This window comes from Eriocheir sinensis, chromosome 7, assembly GCF_024679095.1.
Source record: "Eriocheir sinensis breed Jianghai 21 chromosome 7, ASM2467909v1, whole genome shotgun sequence".
In the NCBI taxonomy this organism is placed as follows: Eukaryota; Metazoa; Arthropoda; class Malacostraca; order Decapoda; family Varunidae; genus Eriocheir; species Eriocheir sinensis.
The window spans coordinates 12,613,638-12,641,197 of NC_066515.1; the positions used below are offsets into that span (position 1 = coordinate 12,613,638).

At 41.9% G+C, this 27,560-nt stretch overlaps 1 protein-coding gene across 1 annotated transcript in view; it reads right to left on the reverse strand.

Annotated features, from left to right (window-relative positions):
- Positions 1–27,560, reverse strand: part of LOC126995295 (sialic acid-binding Ig-like lectin 10) — a 117,912-nt gene that overhangs the window by 43,284 nt on the left and 47,068 nt on the right. Inside the window, exon 4 of the mRNA XM_050854784.1 lies at positions 18,421–18,574. Within this exon, the coding sequence (XP_050710741.1) occupies positions 18,421–18,574 (154 nt within the window). The remainder of the gene's footprint in view (positions 1–18,420; positions 18,575–27,560) is intronic.

Below are 27,560 nucleotides of genomic sequence, written 5' to 3' on the forward strand. Positions count from 1 at the left end.
CAAGGACGAGAGGAAGAGGTGTACTTGATGGTGCTAAAGAGGGATAAACAAGAATATAAGGAGACTACAAGAGGGCAGATAACCTATTAAAGCGGCACCTGAAAATGGGTTATTGACCAGACTCTTCCTATCCATAAATACATCTAACCTTCAAAGGCGTTGGTGAGTGAGTGAGTGAAGGAATAAAACAAATGCGTGTGTAACCTGTAAGAGGTGACATGGAAGGGTAGGAGGATGTTGGTTGGCGCGTAAAGATGAAAAAAAAAAAGTGTTGTTTGTGAGGGTGAACATAAGGATGGATCAGTGTCACCGAGTAGGAGGATAGGAATATGTGGCTTGTGAGGATGGAAATATGAGACGAACAGTTTATGTTTGGTGAGTAACCGTGTGCCGTACAACAGGTGATAGTGGGAGGTAGGTATGTTTGTAAGTAGTTGAATAGAGAAAGATAAACAAGAGAGCGGCATCAGTGAGTTTAAGTTCGTAATATGTACAGCGCAAAATGTGAAGGATCAAAGACAACCTCCTTGCCGGCGATTGCAAATAGGGACGTCTCTAGTCCAGGGGAGAAAATCAGTAAACAGTTTGAAGTAAAAAGAAAAATGTGTTACAGGTGTGTGTGTGTGTGTGTGTGGGGGGGGGGGGGGGGAGGGAGAGAGAGAGAGAGAGAGAGAGAGAGAGAGAGAGAGAATCATTCGGTAAAAAAAAGAATAGTCTAAAAATATTTGTTCATAAAACACATCTCATAAAGAGGCAGGCCTGGAGCAACACTAAATAAGACAATAATAAAAGATAAATGTGTAAGTAACCTGGCCTTGCTGTAAACTCAAGCGGGTCTGCAGGCGCGGGTAAACAGTGTGTCGGCGATAAATTAAAGGCGTGAAGCGACACTGTAACCTGCATATATCACCGGTGTTGCTGCAGCCAAGTGGGAGACGAAACCGAAACAAAATAGCCGAATAATGCTGAATGGATCCGTATTACATAAAACAAGGGGTGAAAAGTGTAACATACCCATGAAATTTACTGTATTGCCTCTGCAGGTGCAGGTAAAAAGTGTGTTGGCAATAAATTTAATGTGTGCAGCGTGAGGTGACGCAATCACCTGCATTAATTACCCGTGCTGCTGGAAGGGAAGGGCTACGAAAACGAAGTGATATACATCAATCATACTAACTGAGCGTGGAGGAATGGTTAGATTTGTTAAAAAAAATGCATTCATCTTCACACAAAAAGGGTTACGTTTTTATATAAATAAATATTTGTGCGTACACGAATATACATTTATTTTAGCTATAAGTGAAGCTTTAGCGAGACACTACAACATAAAAGCCGTGGTGAGTGCAGGAAGAAAGATTTCTGCAGACATATAAAACTGAAGAAAAAAAAACATGAAGTCCAGGAAAAGGGATCATGAGAAAAGAGGACAGAATCTAACGCTTCCGCATAAACTCTGATTAAAATAAAAAAAGGCAGGGAAAGTATGTTTAAACATATCCAATAAGAATAAATATGAAACGATTCAACGTCCCTCATTATTAAATACCTCATGAATTGTACAACAGATGCGTTGACTACAAATTAAGAGCAATTATGACCGATACATAACCGATGGATAATCCGTTTCTTTTAAGGAGCAAAAAAGAGACAGGTAAATAATTATTATCGTCCCAGAATGAACGAAGCTCAGTGAATAATAAACAGGCTCCTGGAAAGTCGAGTCTGGACTGACAGGACACACACACACACACACACACACACACACACGTTCTCAGTCAGGTTTATCTTTGTGCTGCTGGTATCGTCTAACACACACACACACACACACACACACGTTCACAGTCAGGTTTAGTATTGTGTTTCTGGGGCCGTACTTATAAAGCGCTCATAAGCACTCATAAGCTGTCATAAGTAGACAAAATGGCGATTCTTGTCATAACTCGCGATCTCTCATAAAACCAGTCATAACGCTTACGACACCTCCTACCCTGTCTTAGCGCCCCGTTGCGACTCATAAATCCAGTCATAAGTACGTAAACATGGCGGGACTTTATGACCAAGGAATGTTCAGCCCAGGAGAGATGTTCTCAATGAATTAAGTGATGGCGAGTTAATGAAGAGATATCGCCTAGAGCCCTAGACCGAGCCGGAATTCTCTTTGTAACAGACTTGGTGAGGGGATCTTTGGAGAGTGCTACAAAGAGAAACAGTGCACTCACTGCCGAACTCAAAGTGATTATTACTCTCCGCTACCTTGCTACTGGGAAAATGTAGTTGTGCAGCAGTGATGACTTTGGTGTGCCGCAGCCCACCGTGAGCAGGGCCATCACAGAAACAATAAATGCCCTGTCAGATTTATTAAGTTTCCTATCACGCCTGAGAGAAACAAGGAATATTTTTTTTCAGTTTGCTAATTTCCCTCATGTCATAGGAGTGATAGACTGTACACATATCAGAACTGTGGCACCCAGGGAGTAGGAGGCAGAATATGTGAACAGGAAGAGGTATCACAGCATCAATGTGCAACTTTTTTTATGGCAACTGCATAATATTGAAAATAGTTGCAAAGTGGCCAGGGTATGTGCATGATGCACGGATACTTAATGAAAGTGAACTAAAAAAATGGTTTGACAGGGGCCTTGTGTCAGCAGGATGCCACCTCTTAGGGGACAGTGGCTACCCCGGCCAAAAATGGCTACTGACACCATACCTGCGACCGCAGCCAGGGACTCAGCCAAACTACAGTATATAAGTCTAATGAATGACATTTTGAATATTTTATGAATAGATAGAAGGTGAATGAGTGAGGAGGTTCACCCCTATTTATTTTAGATAATCTTGACTCATCAGCCAAACCTAAACTAACCAAATCTTACCTCTGTCAATTAAAAGACAATAAAGTCAAGTTGGGGGGCACACATTAGTCTAAATTGACTTAACTCTGCCTTTATAAATAAAACCTGTGCAGATTTATTCTGTAAATATTTTGTAACTTACATGTAGGAAATTCTGATCAAGATTTCAATTATCCAACTTTCTTTATTACATTACCTACTTAATCCACTACTCTGCTGTTGTCTTTTGTCTTTTACTAACCCAAACATTTATGAACACCATAGGAAGCTAAATATAGAGATCAGAACAAGTATGAAAATAATCATGAAATATGCGTGGGAACTCATGCAGCCGTGGGGGTTGGAGTAGCCCACAGTATCCAGCTGCCGCCCAAACCCATGACTCACCACTGCTAAAATATAATAAGCTCTTACCAATGGGGAGGCTTCACCCCCTTCGCTCTAACCTTAGGTCCAATAAAAGCTAGGTAAATATACATGAACCTCATAACATTTGGGCTTTGCCTCCCTTGACTATACCCTGTGTGCCCACATTTTGTCTCATTAGACTACTGTGCCACACACAGCCTCAAGGGTTCCCATACACAATTCATGGCTATTTTCAAGCGTGCTTAGTTCTCTACAATCTTTCCAATGGTTTTACGGTATTTTTTTGGTTCAGCAAAAGATAAATATGACAACAGAAGGGCATTTGGTTAAATAGTTAATGAGATTTTGAAGAGGACATAGATAATATAATAACGATATTTAATTATGAATCATTATTATGATAATGAGAAAAAGCATGACTTTGCTACTGTTAAGGGGCGGAGGAAAACTATTTAAAAAGCTATTTTTCTTCACTTGAGCTTTGGTATGAGTGGATGATATGGTATAAGAAAAATACAACAAGAAGAAGAAAGAAAAGAAGAAGAACATATGGTTATGGCATAGCGCCTGTGCTGGTAATAACACAGTTGTATCTTTTGGTGACAGTGTCTTTTGAGTGTTGGGAAGGCGCTCATTGCTGGTAAAAAAGACCCCTCACAATGATTTGACACTGTGAAGGGCGCACATTTAAATACACCCGGTGGAAAATTCTTAATCTTATAGGGAGTTTTTTGTATGTTTTTCATTCACTTAGGCTTGGTGGGATGGTATAAGAAGAAAGAAAATACAACAAGAAGAAGAAAAAGAGAGAGGAAGAGGAAATATATGCGCTGGCATAGCGCCTGTGAAGATACAGTTATATTTTTTTATCTTTTTACAGTGTCTTTGAGTTGAGAGGCGGCGCTCATTGCTGGTAAAACCCTCAACAAAACAATGATTTGACAAAGAACACCCCAGCAGTGAGGACCCTAATACGGTCCGCTAAAAGCGAAGAATCATCACCATGGGGGTCAGTCACGTCACTGGAGATACGTTGAGAAAAAGAATGCATTTCCTTATATTAAATATATTATATTGATAACTTTTGACTATTACATATTATATTAGTGTGTAGTATATGTTTGTAGCATATATGTAAAAATGAATGTAATCGTGCAATAAATAAATGCAATAACTAACAAAATATGTAATGTGAAAACTTTAAACGCGTTTTCAAAAAACCAAAAAAATAACTTCAAAAATCAGTTCTGCAAAGAATACTCCATGGAGCTTGATGAAAATCACTACACTTATACATTTTGGGTGTATTTACAAGGTAACAATTTTTTTTTTTGAAAAATTGAAAAAAAAATTTTTTTTTTTTTTTTTAAAAAAATTGTTACCGTAACGATATATGAAAAATTGACAGCGCGATTACTGCGAACTATACAAAATTTAGCAAAACCGCTACTTGTAAATATTTCTACAACATTCAACTACTACCATGCAAAATTTCGTAACTCTAAAACGAAAACTGTATTTTACGCTGATTTTTAAAGTCTTGACCTCATGAGGTCATGACCTGACCAATTAGCAGGTTCTACCTTTGGGATAGTATCTGAAACATGATTTTAAACATAATAGAGAAGTTTGAGGCAAAAATATTCAAAACTTTTTTTTTTATGAATATTTTTTACCTACCCGTTCCCCCTCCCCTTAAGGGATTATGATGTTTACTAAGAACTCGGCAAGTATGTTACTGTTGTGTAGTTATTTGCAAATAACTCAATCAATTATAGTGACCAAACATCTTCACAAATGAGTCAAGATTGTAGTTATTTAGCAAACAGCTCTGTTGTTGATGTTTTTTTCAGTTATTTACATTTATCATTACAACACATATTATTCACAATATTTATCATCTTTCTAGGGCCCACAAGAGAACAAGATCTGTGGTGAAGCAAGGGATTGGGCAACTGAAGCGCCGATATCACGTTCTGCATGGGGAGATACGGCTGACTGCACCGCTGAAAGTTTGCAAAGTTGTCGAGGTGTGTGTTCTCCTCCACAACATTTGCAAAATCAGACACATCCAGCTTCCCGAAAATGGCCCTGGCGCTGATGATAACCTTGAAGAGGCTCAAGCTGAAGAGCTCCCACCCCTTGATCAAGCCAGACGATCCCAAGAACGCCGGAGATACATGGATGATTTTTGTAACGTGCATTTTGTGTATGTCTATTCCACTTATCCTTATTATTAATGTTTAACTCTAAATCTAAAATGTAAAATATCCAAGCATCTTCATATTCAGAGAAACCTTGTTATTTTTAACAATAGTCTGTCTATATTTTCAGCAATCGATGACTGAGGCACATCTCATTAATATGCAAGGAGCAGCAACAATGCAAAGATAAGGCTTTATGGCTACGCCAATAAATTTGTAGACTATTTATACTTAATATAGACTTGCTCAACAAAGCTTAATGCTGTAAAACTTGACTAGAGAAAAACAAAAACATAACATAAGAACATAGGGAAACTGCAAGAGGCCGGGTGGCCTACACAGGACAACTCCAGAATCCCCCCACTACTCACGATGGGTGAGGTGTAGTTTCAGGGATTACAGGTAGAGGCTTGATCCTCGTTTACCTTCGGTACGGGCGTACGCTCCAGTACCCTGTCTTCTTACTGCACCCACACCTCACTGCCACCTGTCATCCTCGTCCATGTAGCAATCCAGTCTACTCTTAAAACAAGCTATCGTCCCTGCACTAACTATGTGATTGCTGAGTCTATTCCATTGCCCCACCACCCTATTACTAAACCAATGCTTGTCTATATATCTCCTAAATCTATACTTTTCCAATTTAAATCCATTACTGCGTGTTCTATCCTGCTGGCTAATTCTCAGTACTTTACTTATATCGCCTTTGTTGTAACCCTTGACCCACTTGAATACTTCTATCAGATCTCCCCGCACTCTTCGTCTTTCCCGTGAATGTAAGTTTAGATGTTTCAGCCTATTTTGATATGGGAGGTTCCTCAGCCCCTGAATCATCTTGGTCACCCTCCTCTGAACTGATTCTAGCAAGTTGATGTCCATTCTGTAGTGTGGGCACCAAAACTGGACAGCATAATCAAAGTGTGGCCTAACTAACGCTAGATAGAGTCTGAGGATGACCTCTGCACTCCTATTGGTTACCGTCCTGTTGACAAAGCCTAATGGGGCGCGGACAAAAACTCACCGGACAAAATTCACCGGACAAAAACTCACCGAAAAATATTTAAGGAGGACAAAAACTCACCGAACAATATCTAAAGAATTTAAATTTTTTTTTAATAATATAATAATTTTAATTATTCATGATTTGTTGAAGAGTTTCATTTGAAACATGGTTCGACACAAATTAAGACATCTTACGATGCATTACGAAACATACTTCGAAATACTATCCGTTATTGTTTTAGTGTTCTTCGAAATACTATCCGTTATTGTTTTAGTGTTCAATTTTCTTTCATCATATCAGTAGCAATGGAGATCATCAAGACCAACAAGGGTGGGCAAAAACTGTGCCTTTATGGATATATGTATGTGAAGAAGATATCGAAGAATGAATGGATACGATGGTAGTGCTGTCAACAATCAAGCCTAAATTGCAAAGGAGCCTTGACTACGGGTGTAAATGTGAGTAGTTTCTAAGATTATAGTTCCCTTAACAGTTTTTATCATAAACTTTTCGTTTTTTTTAACCAATAACTAACAGTTGCTAATTTCTTTGTTTTCAGTTGCAGAATCCGCGCTCCTTTGTTGATCACAACCATGAAGCAGACGAAGCCTTAGTTTCTGTCACAAAACTAAGAACCACCCTAAAACAGCAGGCGAGAGAAACTAAATGTCGACCAAACCAGCTGCTTGCTCAGGGGCTGGAGTCTATAAGTGACAAAGTTCGTGCCAACATTGGTCAGCTGGACACATGCAGGCGTGATCTTCGTCGGCAGAGGCGAGGCGTACTACCTAAAGAACCTGCAAATGTACGTGAGCTAAATATTACAGATGCCTGGAAACGTACGTCTGGTGAACAGTCAAGACGATTCTTGTTGTATGACAGTGGTTCGGATGCCTGTAACAGAATGATTGTATATGCTACTGATGAGTGCTTACGATTAATGTGCCGGGCCCGTACGTGGTTTATGGACGGGAATTATGCTATGGCTCCAGAAATTTTCAAGCAACTTTATGTTATTAGAGTACCATTAGGTGAAACAGCAGTTTCCTGCGTGTATGCATTCTTAACTGGAAAGTCACAGAGTGTATATGAAGAAATGCTTCAAAGTATTGTAGATGGCTGTGAAAGGCTAGGATTCACACCAGATCCCACAGAAATTGTACTAGATTTTGAAAAAATCGCCATGCAGGCTGTCAGTAGCATTTTAGGTCCTCATGTATCCACTAAAGGATGTTTCTTCCACTTGACACAAAGCACATGGCGTAAGATACAGGAATTAGGTCTTGTGAATCGCTACCGTGAATATGATGATTGTAGGCTGTTTTGTGGAATGATGGATGGTTTAGCATTTCTTCCAATAGAAAAGGTCCAAGAAGGTATGGCGTTATTGAAGGACAACACTCCTGAGGAATTTGAAGACCTCCTTTCATACTTTGACAGGACATATGTTACAGGTACATTCCGCCATGCAAGACTTCCTCAAAACAATGAAAATCCAGAATCACTGCAATGCAATGTTCGACGACTTCCACCCTCTTTTCCGCCAGATATATGGAATGTACACAACAACACATTAAATGATGCACCTCGAACAAATAATATGAGTGAAACTTGGAATTCATCGTTCAAGCAGCTTGTTGGTCATTCCCACCCATCTTTTTACACTATTATTGATAACATTAGGAAGGATGAAGCCATAGTCAAAACCATGATACTACAAGATGACCGAGGCGAGCCTCCAAAAAAGAGAAGAAAGAGAAACTATGCTCGTATTCAGAAGCGCTTGAAGGCATTATGTGAAGACATCGTTGCCGGTAGAAAATCCACAGAGGAGTTCCTTCGAGCTGTTGGTCAATGTATCCGCTTTTAAACTCAGCACTTCACTGATTAGAATAATTCATTCATGTATGATAGTTATACCATAGTTATGTGCCTTTTCCTTTTTAAAGTTTTTAATGTCTAAATATACGGTTTAACTCTTCGGTGAGTTTTTGTCCTTCTTACACATTTTTCGGTGAGTTTTTGTCCTGTGAGTTTTTATCCGGTGAGTTTTTGTCCTACCCCCAGCCTAATACCCTGTTAGCCCTATTCCTTGCACTAATACATTGCTTCCTTAGATTTAGGTCAGAGTTCACTAACACTCCCAAATCCCTTTCACACTCAGACCTGCCTATCGCTGTGGAGTCTAAACTATACCCGTGTAATGGGTTGCGTGTTCCTACACTAAGTACGCTACACTTGGTGATGTTAAAATTCATCTGCCATTTCTCTGACCAAGCTGACAGTTTGTTGAGATCCTCCTGCAGTGCTCTAGCATCCTCCCCTGTCCTAATAATGCGTCCTATTTTGGTGTCATCTGCAAATTTACCTATGTCACTAGTTATCCCATTGTCTATGTCATTGATGTAAATAATGAATAAAAGCGGGCCTAAAACTGAACCTTGAAGAACCCCACTGGTAGCATTACCCCATTCGGATTTTTTACCGTTAATGGTAACCCTCTGTTTCCTGTCGCTAATCCACGCCTTAATCCAATCAAATACCTTCCCTCTTATCCCATGAGCCCTGACTTTATTTAACAGTCTCTGGTGAGGTACCTTATCGAAGACCTTACTAAAATCAAGATAAACTACATCATAGCTCTCATCATTGTCAGCTCCCTCGTATACTCTATTGTAAAAGGATAAAAGATTAGTGAGGCACGACTTTCCTTTAATAAACCCACGCTGTGAGTCGTGAATTAAATTATGTCTGTCAATATGGTCCTTAATACTATCAGCTATTATTGACTCAATCATTTTACCAATAACTGACGTCAAACTAATCGGCCTATAGTTCTCCATAGAATATTTGTCTCACTTCTTAAATATTGGAATAACGTGTGCCTGTCTCCATGAAACAGGCACCACCCCTGTGTCTAGTGACATCCTAAAAACTTCTGTTAACTGCCCACTTATTTCAGTTTCACATTCCTTTATTACCCTGGGGAAAAGTTCATCTGGCCCTGGCGCCTTAGTGGCTTTAAGTCTATCTATCTGTCTAATCACGAGCTCCCTACTTATGTTGATGTCGGTTAATCCTTCTACCTCTTCCCCCCTGTATATCTGTTCTCCCGGAGGTATATCATCTAATCTTTCTTTGGTAAATACGGTTAAGAAATATCTATTTAACGCCTCGCTCATTTCCTCATCTCTATCAGTCGGTGATTCTCCTGACTTAAGCGGCCCTATCCTATTCCTAACCTTGGTCTTATAAAGCTGAAAAAAGCCCTTTGGATTGGTCTTTGCTTCCCTGGCAATTATACTCTCATAATTACGTTTTGCCATACGTGTGTTCTTCTTTACTGTTCTAGCTAAATCGTTGTAACTATCCCTTAGGTGAGTTTCCCCCCTTTTGATTCTAACATATAGTCCTCTTTTCCTTCCTATTTCAGTTTTTAGCCTGTCTGTCATCCATCGCGGGTTGACCTGACTTCCCTGTGAGGTATAAACTGTTTCTGCCCTAGTTTAATCTCCCTGACCAGGCTATTGTACTCACCCACCAAACTACTGGCCTAACTAGTGACCTCACCAGAGATTAACGCCCCTCCCTGCTCTGGGTCCTGACGTACTACTGATCTCACTCCCCTAAGCCTTTCCAGCTGCTTTCTTAATCCCTCATGGTCCGTCTTCCTGAAGTCAGGTATTAATGTGTTGTTACTGTTGACTATATCCTCCTATTTAATATTAAATCTAATTTCCTTATGATCACTGTTACCTAATGAATCCCCAACCTCAATGTTGCTTATTATGTTCTCTCTATTAGTTAACAACAAATCCAAAATATTTCCTTTCCTCGTTGGTGCTCTAATTAACTGTTTAAGGAAACTATCCTGTATCACATCTAACAAATCCTGCGCCTCTTGGTCTCCGGATAAAGTATCCCACTGTATGTTCCTATAATTGAAATCCCCAACTACACACACATTTCTATATCTTGAGGCCCTACTAATTTTTTTTGTAAAAGGGGTTGGCTACTGTCCCTGGTAAGGTTGGGCGGTCTGTAAAGTACTCCTATGACAAGCTTCTCCTTCCTACCCAGAGGGATTCTGTATTGCTATCTACCTTGATTGAGTTGTTAATGACACACTTAAGATTGTCCCTGACGAAGAGTGCGACCCCACCCCCCTTCCTGCCTATTCGATCTTGGTGGAATAACTTATACCCTTCAATCTCTAATTCTGAGAGAAAGCTAAACCTTTTGGGTTTCGGGTAGCGTCTGCCATGACACCGTTGTCTTTCCCTCCCATTCCTATCTGCCCTTATCGAGTACCTAGGGTTGAATACTGGCAGTTCCCCGGTGTATCCGTGTGTTCTCCCACTATAGATAATATGAGGGATTTACCGCCATATGCGTCCCTAGCCTTATTTTAAGAGCATTTCACTGAACACTCGGACTCCATCCCTGTCTTTACTGATGGCTCTAAATTGGATGCTGGAGTTGGCTTTGGTGTTGTGTTCCCCTCCTTCTGTCGGGGAGGTAGTCTTTCTTCTGTTGCTTTTGTACTTACTGCAGAGCTGTCTGCAATAGTCCTCTCTTTACAGATTATTTTTACGCTTCCTGTGGACTCTTTTATGATCTTTAGTGATTCTCGTAACGCTCTTTCTGCGCTGGGCTCCTTTACTCCCTCTGTTAATCCCCTAGTTTTATCTGCTCTCGAGTGGCTGTATTTGCTCAGCAACAGGGAATATAGCGTTGGGTTCCAGGACACGTTGGCGTACACGGGAACGAACGAGCTGATGGACTTGCAAGGGAGGCAGCAGCTAGAGCTGCCCCCCCTAGTGCTGTCCCATGTACAGATATGTTTCCAGAGATTCGCAAGGCAATTCTTGCCAGTTGGCAGGAGAGGTGGAATGCTCGGGGTGCGACTTCCAAAATAGGAGAGATTACCAGGACTGTGTCTCGTCCTTGGTCATACGAAAGTGTCCGTGACCGTCGCTCGCAGACAGCCTTGACCCGTCTTCGGACGGGTCATACGCGTCTAACACATGGTTACCTCATGTCCCGGGGGGTGCAGCCTTATTGTGATGACTGCTTGGTTCCCCTGACTGTGCGGCACTTGCTGGTCGAGTGCCCCAGTTTGGGGGACCTGCGAGTGCGATACCTGTCGCAGTGTCGGGGAGAAGACGGATCATTCCGTCTCTCGCTGATGCTGGGAGGGAGATGCCTTTCCCCGGGACATGAGGTACTTCTCTTTATGGAGAAGGCTGGCCTTCTCCATGAGTTATGACCGTTTTCTGTGTGATTTGTTTCGTCTCGTTTTGTTTGGCTTCGCTCTTAGTTTACTTTTTTAGTTTCCTTTTTTTAGCTTTTTTTTTATATAGTTTTTAACTCACTGAATGCGGCGCCATATGACCCTGGCTATTGCGGCGCCATATGACCCTGGCTATTGCGGCGCCTAATTTAAATCAATCAATCAATTCTGGGAGAAAGTGTCTGTCTGCAGTGTTTATCCATGACTATGTGATCGCTATCATATCAAATTTCCCTACGCACGCCTTTCCCCTCAATAAACCTATCTTATTCCTAATACTTCTGCCGTTTGTATAATACACATTTAGACCTACCCCTTGCTTTACCCTACAGCTGCTATTATTATTACTACATTTAGTGCTCCCACTTGGTATTGCCATCTTTGGCCCCTTCTTACTTACCATTTCTTTATCTTAATAAATAATATATAAACTCTGTATAACACTGTAAAAATAATCTATAAAGTTTAAATCCTCCTCTAATTAAAGGATAACAGAAAATTTATAGAGTGGAGTATTCTTTACTCAATCCATCCACAGCTTGTATTTTGAGCCTAGACGCAGCTAAATGGCTGTTAGGGTGACAATTGCTCAAATGGCATAGAAGTCTTTATTTATTGCTAAATGCTTTATTTTAATAAAACTCAAGATTTAATAGTTATTAAAGAAACTCAATATTTAAGAATTGTTAGAAAAGAGGGGAAAAAATGTATACCAAAATTATAGTTAAATCATATGTTCACTAAAATCATACATACTGCTTTTCCATTCAATGCTCCCGCTGCAAGCTTAGGATGGATGGAGTATAACATGTTTATTTATATATCCTTTTTTACAAAATGTGCAATAAATAATAAAATCATATATAATAAATATTTCCTTTAACACAAAAAAACGGTAAATATTAAAATCATATGGAAGCTTTCTCCTGTTTAAGGTAGGCGGTGGCTGAGTGGTAGCGTGTTGGGCCCACATTTACCACGTGATGGACGACGCGAATTCGAATCCCCACGCTACCACCTCGGATTTTTCAGTCACCGCCGAGTGGCTTAAAACTACCCACATTCTGTCCTGAAGACCATCCATCAACCCGGACTCTAGAGGAAACCGTCCAAGTGAATCAAGAACGAGTTCCGGGGGGCAGCATGAGCCAAGAGAAGATGGCGCCACTATAAACACTTGCCTGTGCCATGACGGGCTGGGGCCGAACACCATTCAGGCCCCTCAAGGAAGCCTACCGGCTCTATAGGCGTAAACGTAAAAAGAAAAAAAAAAAATCACCCCAAAAGTTTCTTTATTTTGAAATCACATTATGCCTCCTTCCTTAGGCTATCAGCAGCCAAAGCTGCTCTTGCTTGCATATCAAGCAACTTAAGGTTTTTTTTTTTTTTTTTTTTTTTTTTTGGCCTGCCCAAAGAATTATAACAGATTTCTCAACAGGAGGCAGTGGAGGTTGGTGCAGCAATTCCTCGCCTGCTCCTGTTGTCTCCGTAGTGGCTTGGGACTTGGGACTCGTTGGCGCTTGGGACTCGGCTTCCTTCCCACTCAACTCATCTCTGCCATGAAAGGAATGGAAGGATTGGTTTAATATTTAATTGCAATATATTTCAAATCACCATCATCTTTACCCATTACTATATAGCTGTGAAAGAGCTGCGTGTTGCCATGGTGTTCATCTATCACATTGTCACTTGAATTGGTGATGTGTTTAGAGCCCATAACTCAGGGGCACATAAGCAGTGTAAAATTTGAGTTACCACAATTTACCTTCCAAGTTTTTCCAGGTACCCATTTACAGACCAGCCCGAGAGGGAGGGTGAACAGCTGGGTGAGCTGCACGCCGACTGCTCAGACTAGGATTGGAACTTCAGCCCATAGATTTGTAGTTAGGCACTCTAACCGCTACACCAAGGAGTCACTTTTAGCGGCTCTGATGTCCATTGGTTAGTGTCCCTAGCTAAGAATCCACAGGCCTGAGTATTCAGAGTGCAGCTCACCCAGCTCTTCATCCTCCCTTTAAGCCAGTCGATAAATAGGGACCTTGGGAAGGTAAACTAGGGTAATCTAAATGTAACACTTGACCTGTGTCCCAGGGTTTCATACCCACCACAGTCGCATGGGGCCAATGTGACGGAGATGAGCACCACGGACACATGCAGCTCTAGCGTTTGCCCACAACTTTACTTTCACCTTTAAAAATTGGTAACCAGTTCTTGCTTATCTCTTCCCGAACATGAATGTATCCAACTTATGCCTGCTGCAGTGAAGTTTATCAAAAAGCTATCTCAATCTCATTCATATTAGTTATTTTGATAGGGATATGGGTGTGTACTACTTATTTGTCATATATATATATATATATATATATATATATATATATATATATATATATATATATATATATATATATATATATATATATATATATTCTATTTTCGACCCATTCACTTCAGCTTACTTGAAGCTACGAGTGGCTGAGAAATGGCTAAATATGGAATGAATATGAGTGCAGCAAAAGAGCTTTTTATTTATTTTTTTTTTTTTTTACAGCAAAGGTGACAGCACAAGGCCACAAAAAAAGGAAACAAGGCCCGCTACTCGCTGCTCCTGTAAAGAATCCGAAGAAGTGGCCGAAAGAGCAGTCAAGTACGTGAGAAGAGGTGTCCTGATACCTTCCTGTTGAATGAGTTCAAGTCGTTAGCAGGAGGAAATACAGATGAAGGACGATCGTTCCAGAGATTACCAGCGTATGGGATGAAAGAGTGAAGATGCTGGTTAACTCGTGCGTAAGGGATTTGGACAGTAAAGGGATGAGCTTTAGTAGAAAGTCGTGTGCAGCGGGGCCGCATGAAGGGGGGAGGCATGCAGTTAGCAAGTTCAGAAGAAGTCAGCGTGAAAATATCGATAGAAGATACAAAGGGAGGCAACATGGCGGCGGAATCTGAGAGGTGAAAGACTATCAGTAAGAGGAGGAGAGCTGATGAGACGAAGAGCTTTAGACTCCACTCTGTCCAGAAGAGCTGTTTGAGTGGCGCCCCCCCCCCCCCCCCCACACACACACACGTGAGACGCATACTCCATACGAGGGCGGACAAGGCCCCTGCATATGGATAGCAACTGTGCGGGGGAGAAGAGCTGGCAGAGACGATACAGAACGCCCAACCTCGAGGAAGCTGATTTAGTATGAGAGAAGATGGATGGGTGTGCATTAGCGTTTTCCTCTCATACCCATGCAGCCACAAGTGCCTGTAAATACTCTGTCCAAAATGGCTGAGTGTGTGGAGCTTCCTCACACGTGAGATGCGAACTCCATGCAAGGGTATTAGTAAAGTTATGTCACCTGGAAACCTAACTTTGTCAGTGTATTTTTGAAGGATAAATATTATCATACATGTCAGATGCAATTTTAAGACAATATATTTCTGCAATAAAGATTATCTCATAAACAACTGTTTCAGACATTCCTTCTCATTGGACATCACTAAGATGATGAAGCGCTGTGAATGAAGAATTGTGGTTTTGCAATGGTGCCCAACCTTTGGTAAGCTTTGAGTCACAAGTTACAATGTTGTTATAGTGGGGGGTATCAGTTACAATGGAATTTACACACACACACACACACACACACACACACACGTATATATATATATATATATATATATATATATATATATATATATATATATATATATATATATATATATATATATTTTTTTTTTTACAACAAAGGAGGCAGCTCAAGGGCACAAAAAACAAAACAATACAAAAAGGCCGCTAATCGCTGCTCCCACAAAAGAACCAGAAGAGGCGGCCAAAAGCAAGGTCAAACTCGGAAGGAGAGGTGTCCTGATACCCTCCTCTTGAAAAAGTTCAAGTCGTAGGCAGGAGGAAATACAGATGAAGGAAGATTGTTCCAGAGTTTACCAGCGTGAGGGATGAAAGAGTGAAAATGCTGGTTAACTCTTGCATAAGGGGTTTGGACAGTATAGGGATGAGCATGGGTAGAAAGTCGTGTGCAGCGGGGCCGCGGGAGGGGGGGAGGCATGCAGTTAGCAAGTTCAGAAGAGCAGTCAGCGTGGAAATATCGATAGAAGATCGCGGCGGAATTTAAGAGGTAGAAGACTATCAGTAGGAGGAGAGCTGATGAGACGAAGAGCCTTAGCCTCCACTCTGTCCAGAAGAGCTGTGTGGGTGGAGCCCCCCCACACGTGAGATGCATACTCCATACGAGGGCGGACAAGGCCCCTGTATATGGATAGCAACTGCGCGGGGGAGAAGAACTGGCGGACACGATACAGAACGCCCAACCTCGAGGAAGCTGATTTAGCGAGAGAGGAGATATGAAGTTTCCAGTTGAGATTTTGAGTTAAGGATAGACCGAGGATGTTTAGTGTTGAAGAAGGTGACAGCTGAGTGTTGTCGAAGAATAGGGGATAGGTGTTTGGAAGATTGTGTCGAGTTGATAGGTGGAGAAATTGAGTTTTTGAGGCATTGAAGGACACAAGGTTCCTTCTGCCCCAATCGGAAATGATAGCAAGGTCTGAGGTTAAGCGTTCTGCAGCCTCCAGTCTGGAGTTGTGTACTTCTTGTTGAGAGGGTCTTCTATTGAAAGAAGTTGAATAATGCAGAGTGGAGTCGTCGGCGTATGAGTGGACAGGACAGTTTGTTATGGAAAGAAGATCATTGATGAATAACAGGAGGAGAGTGGGTGATAGGACAGAGCCCAGTGGAACGCCACTGTTGATAGGTTTAGGGGAAGAGCAGTGACCGTCTACCACCGCAGAGATAGAACGGCCGGAAAGGAAACTGGAGATAAAGGAACAGAGAGAGGGATATAATCCGAAAGAGGGCAGTTTAGAAAGCAAAGACTTGTGCCAGACTCTATCGAAGGCTTTCGATATGTCTAGCGCAACAGAGAAAGTTTCACCGAAACGGCTAAGAGAGGATGACCAAGAGTCAGTTAAGAGAGCAAGAAGATCGCCAGTAGAACGCCCCTTGCGGAACCCATACTGGCGATCAGATAGAAGGTTAGAAGTGTAAAGGTGCTTTTGAATCTTCCGGTTAAGGATTGATTCAAAAGCTTTAGATAGACATGAAAGTAAAGCTGTTGGGAGGTAGTTTGAGGGATTGGAGCGGTCACCCTTCTTAGGCACAGGCTGTACGAAGGCATACTTCCAGCAGGAAGGAAATATAGATGTTGATAGGCAGAGACGAAAGAGTTTGACCAGGCAGGGTATATATATATATATATATATATATATATATATATATATATATATATATATATATATATATATATATATATATATATATATTTATATATATATATATATATATATGACATTTCTATACTATATAGATCATGAAATTTAAAGTGTAAGTATTACTACTAAGATTGGTATCTGCTCAGGAGATACATTGGTATGTACACTCCCTGAGTGACACAAAATAACTTACCTGTAGAATCAGGATCATAATAAAAAGTGTGTAAGTACTGTTTCTAAGGTTTGCATTGCATCTGATTAAGTTGTCAGGCAGAGCATCATCAAAGATGCTCTGCCATGTAAGCATACCCACTGACTTTTAAGAGTGACAACAGTATTCATTACTTACTAAATTTTCCTACTAATTTTTAGATTGGTAAGTTAACAAAACTTAATACCTTGAAAAGTACAAAAGCAGTGCCAAACCTTCCTATATGCTCACTACGCTCAATGCATAGGGACTATGACCATTGGGGGGGCGTGCTTTGGATGTGTATATAAAAAAAATGGGCTATGTCAAGATGCTTTAATTATTCCCACGTGGGAAAAAATATAAAGCATAATTAATATACATTTATTTACTTAACATTGTTTAGGATAGTTTTATAGCTTGTGGGGTGAATACACAGGAAAAAAAGTGAAGAAAGAGGTGTGGTAGGGGGGCTCCAAAAGTGATCCAGCACAGGGCCTCAGAAAGGCTAAAACTGGCACTGTGAGTAATTATTTAGGTTTTGCCATGTGAGTGCTAGGATTTTACTCACCCTTCTGACAAGTCGTCCAGAATATCCTGCGAACCTGCGATGTCTGTAATTGTGTCATTCTCTATACCCAGGAGATCATAAATAATGATACCCAGGGCATCGAGGGGGTCGGCTGGCGGACCACCACCTGGAGCATAAAAAAGATTTGGAGCAGGGCCATTGCCTTGTAAGATTCAATATTTTGCAGGAATTCATAGCTTTGTTACCTTGTATAAATTACTTACCAGTTGCGCCAACACTCTCTTTGTGCAGCCGAAGCCTTGATCTGGAGCGGGAGAGGATGGTGGACCATCGTTTTGAAACTTCGCTGTCGTGCGGTTGTTTTGGGAGGCCTCATTCACCCTCTTGATGATAGTCTCCCAGGCATCCTTTCGCTGCCAGTTTGTGACCCCCGACTTGAAATCTAACCTCAAAACAGAGGAGTAGTCCTTATACAGCTGGATGAGGAGCACACACACACATACTGTCTGAAGCTCCGTAGTGTAGCGAAACCGAAAATTCTTGGGTTCGATTCCCGAGCGTAGCGGAGATGGATGGGCAGTCTGATTCAATAATCCGTGCCCCCCTTCACCCCAGGAGTGAACGGGTACCGGGTGTCACTCGGGGGTTATGTCCCGGGTACTGGGTACAGTCAGGTTGAAATGTGTATCTCGCCTACCACACACACACTCACAGTTTACTGTCAGGTTGAGCGGTGTGCTGCGGGCGTCACCTTCCACGTTGGATGCCGAGCAAGTGTAGGGGCCCGCCTGGTGTCTGGTAACACTACTGAGCGCCAGTCTGCTAACACTGATCTCCACCCCGGGACCCTCCACGATGGGGCGATCCTGTGGGCGAGCAGATTGGGTGTCTTTACTAGTGTCAGGGTAGGGGGTATGGGGCGAGGAAGTGAGGGGTGGAGGGTGCAGGGATGGCGAAGGAGATGGGTGAGAGTATGGGGAATGTGGGGAGAGGATGAGGGGTGAGGTTACAGGGATAGTGAGAGTAATAAAGATTGGTGAGAGGGGGAGAGTGCTGGGACAGAAAGGGTGGTGATTTGTGAGGGGGGACCCGGGGGAGGGTGTTGGGATGGTGAATGCGGTAGTGATGGGTTGAGGGGGAAACTATGAGGATGGTGAGGGTATTAGTGACTGGTGATGTTGCTGGCTGAAGGGGGATGGTACAGGAAGCGTAGGGTGGTTATGGGTCAGGCAGGGAAGGGAGGGTGCGGGGAGCGTAATTGTGTATATGGTAATGAGTAAGGATGGAAGGGTGTTGAATGAATAATGAAGTGTGATGAGTAATTAGGTGAAGGGTGCTAGGACTAGGCTAATGGTGGTGATGATCGTTGAGGAGATTTAAACAGTTTTGATAGCTGATTGTTTTGAAGAATTGTTGTGTTGTGCGAGATGAGGGGGATGCTGCGGGGTGGGGATGGTGTCTTTGAGGGGTGACGGATGGTAGTAGGAGATGAGATGTAAGGGTATCCGGGGAGGGTGATAGTGATGAGTGATAGATGTGCTGGAAGAGGGGAATGAAGAGGGCAGTAACGGTGATGGTAATGTTGGGGGCTGTTAGTGAAGGGTGAGGAGAGGAAGGGTGAGTGGGGGTGATGGGTGTTTTGGGGGAAGGGTGCCTAGAGGGTGATGGTGGTGTTGAATGATGGCGATGATGGGTCAGGAAGGAAAGATGCGGGGAGGGTAATTTTGGTGTTAATGGGTGAGGACAGAAAGGTGGCAACAGGTGCTGAGGGGTGCTGGTACTGGGTGGGGGGTGGGGGCTGAGGGTTGTTATTGGTAATGGGAATGGCGGTGCGGTGAGTGGGAAAGGGTGCGTGGGAATGGGTGATGGCGGTGTGAGGTGGGAGAGGCGACGGGTGAGGCGGTAAAGATGTTTGGAGGGTAAGCTTCTCACATTTATCATAAACCAATGTAAAACTTTTTTTACAGTAATAAAAGCAGATCAATCAACGGCCAAAAGAGCCCACTAAGCTCTGACCCTGAAAAAGAAGATAATACTGAGTGTCATAAAGAGAGGGTCAATTGAGTAGAGAGCATTGCCAGCTACCACGAGTGTGAGCGGCGCCACCTTTCCTACATGTCCACAATGGGAACTGGGATGTCTGATAAAGTGCCGCAGAAGTGTCCTCTGGCACGTGGACCTTTCAGTTCATCAGTGGCTTAGTTGGTACGCTGCCCTGACTTCTACTCAGAAGGCCCGGGTTCGATCCTCGGAACTCACTCTCACTGTGTTATTGCATTTAACAGATACGAGTTATTACTAGTATTACACAAACAGACACACACACCAAGATAGCAAGAGGTGCCTGTCGAGCTCTCGGAACAGCTGATTGGCGGCGCATAGTGTAGTGTTTTCAAGGGGCCTGGATAATGTACAGTTTTTCTTCATTGTACACTGTGGTCCCGTCTTCTATTATTGACTAGTTTCAAGATGAGTGGGAGGGAGGATGATTTAGAGTGGACTACACCGAGAAGAAGATATGGATCAAGAAGGCGGGAAATAAGGACGACGGATATGGAGAGTGCTGATGATGATAGTGATGAGGGGAGGTATGAGGATGGTGCAACGTTTTCGGGATTCACGAGTAGATAATCGGCTATTTATAAGAGAATATTGCTTATGGAAAAGAAAGTGGATAGGTGAATCGGAGTAGTGAAAAGCAGCGATGGAGAGGAGATACAGAGCAGATCACAACAAAGGGACCTCAATTCTAGAGTTCGAAATTTGGAAGAAAATGAAAAGAGACTGATTCAGGTAAAATGAGGACCTGAAGGATAAATTAGCAAAATATGAAAAGTCGATGAAGGATGTATTTGGAGTGGTGAGAAATGACAATGAAAATCTGAAGGAAATAATAACCAAAAAGGAACACAAAGTTAAAGAGGAAATGTTGGGGAAATAAAGACTTGCAAGGTGAAAAATGAAAAAGCAAATGTAGACCTTATAGAAGTGATCGAACTACAATTGAAAGACAAGGAAAACATAGAGAAGGAGGTGGTTAAGGCCTCGGTCACACATTCACGTATCAAGCCCACGTATCCTCACGTATGTGATTTTTGGCCCATACGTGGCCATACGCGGGGTTTGTTGCCGCGATCAACTGGACACGTGTTACGGGCCGATGTACGTAAAGCTTGCACGGTCAACATAACGACACCATAACGTAAGTACGAGGTAATGCGTATTAAGCCTACGCACTGCGCAAGCATGACGTGACGCTTACCCGAATTGCCACGACAAGAGGCCACACCCCCGCAAGTAGTGCGTGGCAGAGCACGTAACACCCACGTACGTATACCGTATGTGTAACGTAGTGCGTCACGACCTCGCGTCATCCCCACGTACGTCGGTGGGTAAACGTGAGAGGTACATAAGGGCCGTGCTGCACACCTGTGATTGCAGTTCCCGTCAACATCTACCTGCAGCAAGAAGTACTCCCCTCCTGCTGAATGAACATGGAGAACATTGAAGACATCCTTGTCCTTATAATACCAGCAAACAGCCATAACACATATTTAATGGAGGCCATCCTGGAGTATGTGCACGCCATGGTACTGGTGGAAGTTGTGAAGGTCCACCTTGCAACTGAAAAAAAAAACTGAAAAAAAGAGGAGGCCGAGGAGGGTTTGGGCTTGGCCGTACCTGCAAAGAAGTGAAGCTAGGCCACTATGACAACCTGATGGAGGAGTTGGCAACCGAAAGTCCAGAACTGTACAGCAATTTTACCCGGATTGACAAGGACCTCTTCAGTGAAATAGTTGAACGTGTCACACACCCCATTCAGAAGCAATGCACACTCTGGAGATAATCCCTTGAGCCAAGCCAGCGTGTGGCTATCACCCTACGTTTCCTCGCCACGGATGACTTATACAAGAGTCTGCAATACTCATTCCGAGTAGCCCACAACACCATTAGTTGCATTGTACCAGAGACCTGCAGGGCCACTGTTGCTGTCTACGGAGATGAGGAACTGTAGGTGCCACAAACACTAGACGCTTGGAAGCAGGTTTCCCGCGGGTTTTTGGAGGTTTGGGTGACCCTGAAGCTAAAGAAGCCCCCTTATGTGATCTCTTGGTGGTGTCCTTAAGCATAGTTGAAAGCAGTGGTGACAAGGTCTACTGACGAGGGCGCTGGCGGGGGTAAGAGGCGGTGATAGTGGCTTCCAGGTATATGCCGTTGCTAGTCCGAGAGAGGAACTGAAGCCGCAAGCCCGCCCCACGGCGTATATACACCACGCACAGCGTTGCAACATCGCCGTGGGTACCTGAGGAGCGGCGCTGGTGCCACGTATGCTCCTGCACCGCGTGAGGACCCACGCGGTGTGTGGCGGGAACAGCCTAACAGGGGAGCAGCGTGGGACCACGTGTAAGCGCCCCGCAAGCACGCCGTAAGCGCCATGTATGCGCCACGTTGTACGTGTGGATTTACGTAAAATGGCGGTTGACGTGAGCAGCCACGTATCTTTTGATCATGTCAAAAGATGCGTGACTCCCCACGCATGCTCGGGTGGTGCGTAGCGACCCCCCGTCTCCGCCCCATATGCCCACGTACGCAAATATGCATTACGGGACATTTACGTAGTACTTACGTAAGCGGTTGCCGACTACCAATTTCCGTTCGTGCGTGGGCATACGTGGCTTGATACGTGAATGTGTGACCGAGGCAAAAGGCTTTGAAGAAAATGAGGAACTAGTGAGAGGTGGCAGACAAGAAGATTGTAGTGATATTCGGCATGAAGGAAAAGAATATAACATACAATCCAAGAAGGGAAAAGGAAGAACTGATATCTGTAAACGACCTACTTAAGAACTTAAAAGATGAAGAACGGCACATCATTGAGGAGGAGGTGGAGGGAATTTATAGGATGGGCCCCTATATGGAAGGGAAAACAAAACCAATCAAATTAAGATTAAGTTCGCAGAAGGCAGCAGAAGAAATATTGTACAGAACAACGAAGTTAAGGGAAACAGAAGGATGTAACGATCAGGGATGGGGTGAATACAAGAACTGTGTATTCGAATACGAATACGAATACTTCATATTTACACGAATACGAATACGAATGCACTGAAATACTGATAATTCGAATACAATTACGAATACTTCATGAGTATTCGTGAATGCATTCATGAATACTTTTCGTTGAAAATAACTTTTTCATGTAGGTAGTTCGGCAATGAGCCTAATATGGCACTTAAGTTATTCAGTTGTAAAATAACGTCATGAACTTATAGCTGATGCCAGTATTCTGTACATGTTTATCACACCTAGACATATTTGTTTTCCAAAATTTTCAAGTATATATTTAAGCTGTACTGACAGAAACAACAAAATACCTATATCACTATAATACATGTAATATCCAGGAATTACAGAGCGGGGGGGGCAATAAAATAGATATTAAATCCAACAATGAACCTGGAGTTACACCCCCTCTACCGCTGGCAAGAGGCAACTGAGGGCCGCTGCCCGCCAGACCCCGTCCCCAAACAGTCACAGCGGCCACGCAAGTGAACCTGTATCATACACGCCGGTCAAACAGGAACGAGGATTTGAAGCTTGGAAGGAACAATAACTATTATTTCTGATGATGGATTTAAGATTATTCGGCATATTATTCGAAGAATACGAATACTTTTCCCAAGTATTCGAATACGAATGCGAATACTTTGATGTCAGATGACAAGTATTCGAATACGAATACACCCAAATACTGTATTCGAATGTATTCGAATACGAATACCGAATACGAATACCCCATCCCTGGTAATATATATATATATATATATATATATATATATATATATATATATATATATATATATATATATATATATATATATATATATATATATATATATATATATATATATATATATATATATATATATATATATATATGTGAAGAAGAAAGGAAGAAATGGAACGAACTACTAACAGAGGCAAAAGAAAGGAATAATGTAAGATCTGAATTGGAAAAAGAGGTATTTTTTTGGAGAGTTATGGGAGATCGAGTCAGAAAGTGGTACAGAAGGGAGAAGATGAAAGAGAGCGAAAGTTAGACAAGATCGACACAATCAAGGGATTGAATGTGATGTATACAAATGTAGACGGACTAACATCTAGTAAGCTGGAATTGCAAGACTACCTACAAGAGAAGGAGCCAATGATTGTATGCCTAACATAAACTAAACTAAATGAAGACATCCAAATAGTGTTTGATAAAAAATAAAAATAAATGTATGGAGGAAAGATAAAGTGGGCAAAGGTGGTGGAGGAGTGATGATAATGACAAAGAAGGAGTTATTAGTAAAAACAGTAGTATATGGAGAAGGAAAAGCAGAAATAGTGAGTGTAAATTTGGAGAATAAAAACAGAAAAAGGATGACGATCACAACAGCGTATGTACCACCCAGAGCAAACTCATGGAGTAAATAAGAACATGAAATCATGATTGAAGATACCATTCAGAGTTTAAGTAGAATACTCAAGGCAAACAAAAGAGTACTATTAGTTGCTGATTTTAATTGTAAAGAGGTAGATTGGGAGATGTTTGAAAGCGGTGGTGGAGATATGGGATGGGGGGGAAAGATTGTTAAGATTGATGGAAAACTTGATGATGCAAAGGGTGAAGGAAAACACAAGATAGATAAGTGACGATGAACCGGCAAGACTGGACCTGGTTTTAACAAGAGGAATACACTTGAAGGATGAATTAAGGTACGGATGCCCTCTGGGAAAGAGTGACCACGTAATCATAGAGATATAAACGGAGGAGGAAGGAAGTGAAAAGGATGAATCACATGAAAGAAACAGGCTAAACTATAGGAAGGCAGACGTGGAAAATCTTCGGAAATATTATGGAGAGCTGGAATGGGATGAGCTAATAGGAACAAGTGAAGCGCAAGAAAAGTATGATATTTTTATGGAGGCATATAAAACAGGGGTTAAGAAGTTTGTACCAGAATACAAACCTAAAGAAAAGGGCAAAAAGGACTGGTTTAATGCAAGGTGTGCTAAGGCAAAAGAAAAAGAGACAAAGCATGGAAAAGATTTAAAAGAAATAAAAACCAAAAGAAAAAAGAAGATTTTAAGGTCGCGAGAAATGAATACGTGCAAATAAGGAAGGAAGAAGAAAAGGGATATGAAAAGGATATTGTGGAAAAGTGCAAGGAACAACCTAAACTATTTTATAGATTAATAAATGGCAAGATTAAACCAAGAGAAACAATTGAAAGATTGAGCGATGGGAATGTGACAATCGATGATCCTAAAGACATGGCGGAGTTACTAAACAAAAAGTTCCAGCAAGTTTTTACTAATGAATCAATATTTAATGAGCCACAAGAAAACAAGATAAATGTACAAATGGAAGAAGTTACAGTAAATAAAGAGGAGATATATGAGTTGCTCGGGGAGCTGGAAGAGAGTAAAGCTGTAGGACCGGATGGAGTCTCAGGGTACATATTGAAAGAATGCAGAAATGAGCTGGTTAGACTGATATATGACATCATTAAATGCTCAATAACAACTGGTACACTGCCTAAGGAGTGGCGAAGGGTCGAAGTGGTCCACATATATAAAAGTGAAAGGAAGGAAGAACCCCTGAACTACAGACCCGTATCATTGACCAGTGTAGTATGTAACATATGTGAGAAAGAGATAAAGAAACAATGGACGCAATTTCAAGAGGAGCAAAATTTAATCAAAAGTAAACAGTATGGATTTAGAAAAGGGCGCTCAGGTGTGACAAACTTACTGAGCTTTGAGTAAGAGTGACATATAAAATACAGGAAAGGGATGGATGGGTTGATTGCGTCTACCTAGACCTGAAAAAGGCGTTCGACAAAGTTCCACATACAAGACTGCAAAGAAATATAGAGGTTTGGAACAGACTAAGTGAGGATGTAGTATCGGCGAGGAGTGTGTGCAAAGCTTTAAGGAAAAGTTGGATATATATATATATATATATATATATATATATATATATATATATATATATATATATATATATATATATATATATATATATATATATATATATACAGTAATCCCTCGATATAAAGGACCCACTTATAACGTATTTCGGATATAACGAACAAGGTCAGACGGTCAGAAATCCACGGGGACCGACCGATAATAATTTTTGAACCACTCGCTCCCGTAAACTATAATAGCGTCTGCTGGCCACCTCGGTCTCCTCCCTTTATCTGCTGCCCCATCCTTCGGTTACTGTGTAGTCTTTTTTAGCTCACTTGATGACATATTTTCCTCCTCGTGGTTTTCATTCAAATGAAGAACGTATTTTTACCACAAGAGTCTTATGCATCAATCCAGGATGTAAATGTAATGGAAAATGACTAAGTGTTTGTTAGTGTCGGTACTGACACAGCTTATGGGGGTCGAGGGGGCTAAGCCCCCCAGTTAGGTAGGTTAGGTTAAGTTATGACTGGTTTGTTTAATTTTCTTCGGTATTCGGTGTGGGGCGCGGAAATTTGCAGCCCGGTGTGGTGTCGTCTGCCATCCCGTATCATGAGACATCCCATCCTGATCTGCGCATCGCGGAACCCGATCTTTCCTATCACAGAGTAACTAAGTAAAGCATCTAAATGTAAAAATCTACCAAGGAGGACCTAAAAAGCGATGCAAAGCGGAATAGGTCACAAGAAGAAGTGACTGTTGATATCCAAGTTATATACTTACATACATCATCATTTGCTTTTATAATAATATAAATAAACTTAGGTGGGACAGATCCCGACAACCAGTCGACAAAAGACACGGTACCGTGTCGAATTTCATATATAAGAACATAAGAACATAAGAACATAGGAGTCTGCAAGAGGCCGGTAGGCCTGTACGAGGCAGCTCCTCTGAACCTAAGCTCCCCTGTAGCTCCCGTGTATCTAACCCCATCTAATATCGCTGTACATGAATTTATCTAATCTATTTTTGAATGTGACAATTGTATTGGCACTCACCACATGACTGCTAAGCCTATTCCACTCATCCACCACCCTGTTTGTAAACCAATTTTTGCATATGTCCCTGTTGAATCTGAATTTATCCAGTTTAAACCCATTACTTCGTGTCCTACCCGGTTCTCTTACCAACAAAACCTTATGAATGTCTCCCTTATTAAAGCCCTTCATCCATTTATAAACCTCGATCATGTCTCCACGCACCCTTCGCCTTTCTAGGGAATACAAGTTTAACTGTTTGAGTCTTTCTTCGTATGGCAAGTTTCTCAACCCCTGAATCATCTTAGTCATCCTCCTCTGCACCGATTCTAACATTTTGATATCCATTCTGTAGTAAGGTGACCAGAACTGAACCGCATAGTCAAGATGAGGTCTACCTAATGCTAAATATAGTTTGAGGAAGACTTCGGCGCTTCTGTTGCTTACGCTCCTTGAAATAAATCCCAGTACCATATTTGCTCGATTTCTAGCTTGAATGCATTGTGCCCTTGGACGGAGATCAGAGCTCACTAAGAGCCCTAAATCCCTCTCGCACCCAGACATGCTTATGAGAGTGTCATTTAAGCAATAGTTATGTGAGGGGTTGTTCCTACCTACACTCAGAATACTGCACTTCCCTACATTGAACTCCATCTGCCATTTATCCCCCCAGTCATACAATTTGTTTAGTTCACCCTGGAGAATTCTAGCGTCCTGATCCGACTCAATTACTCTACCGATCTTGGTATCATCTGCAAGCTTACTGACATCACTACTAATTCCTGTATCTAAGTCATTGATATAAATAATAAACAAAAGTGGACCTAATACCGAACCTTGTGGGACCCCACTC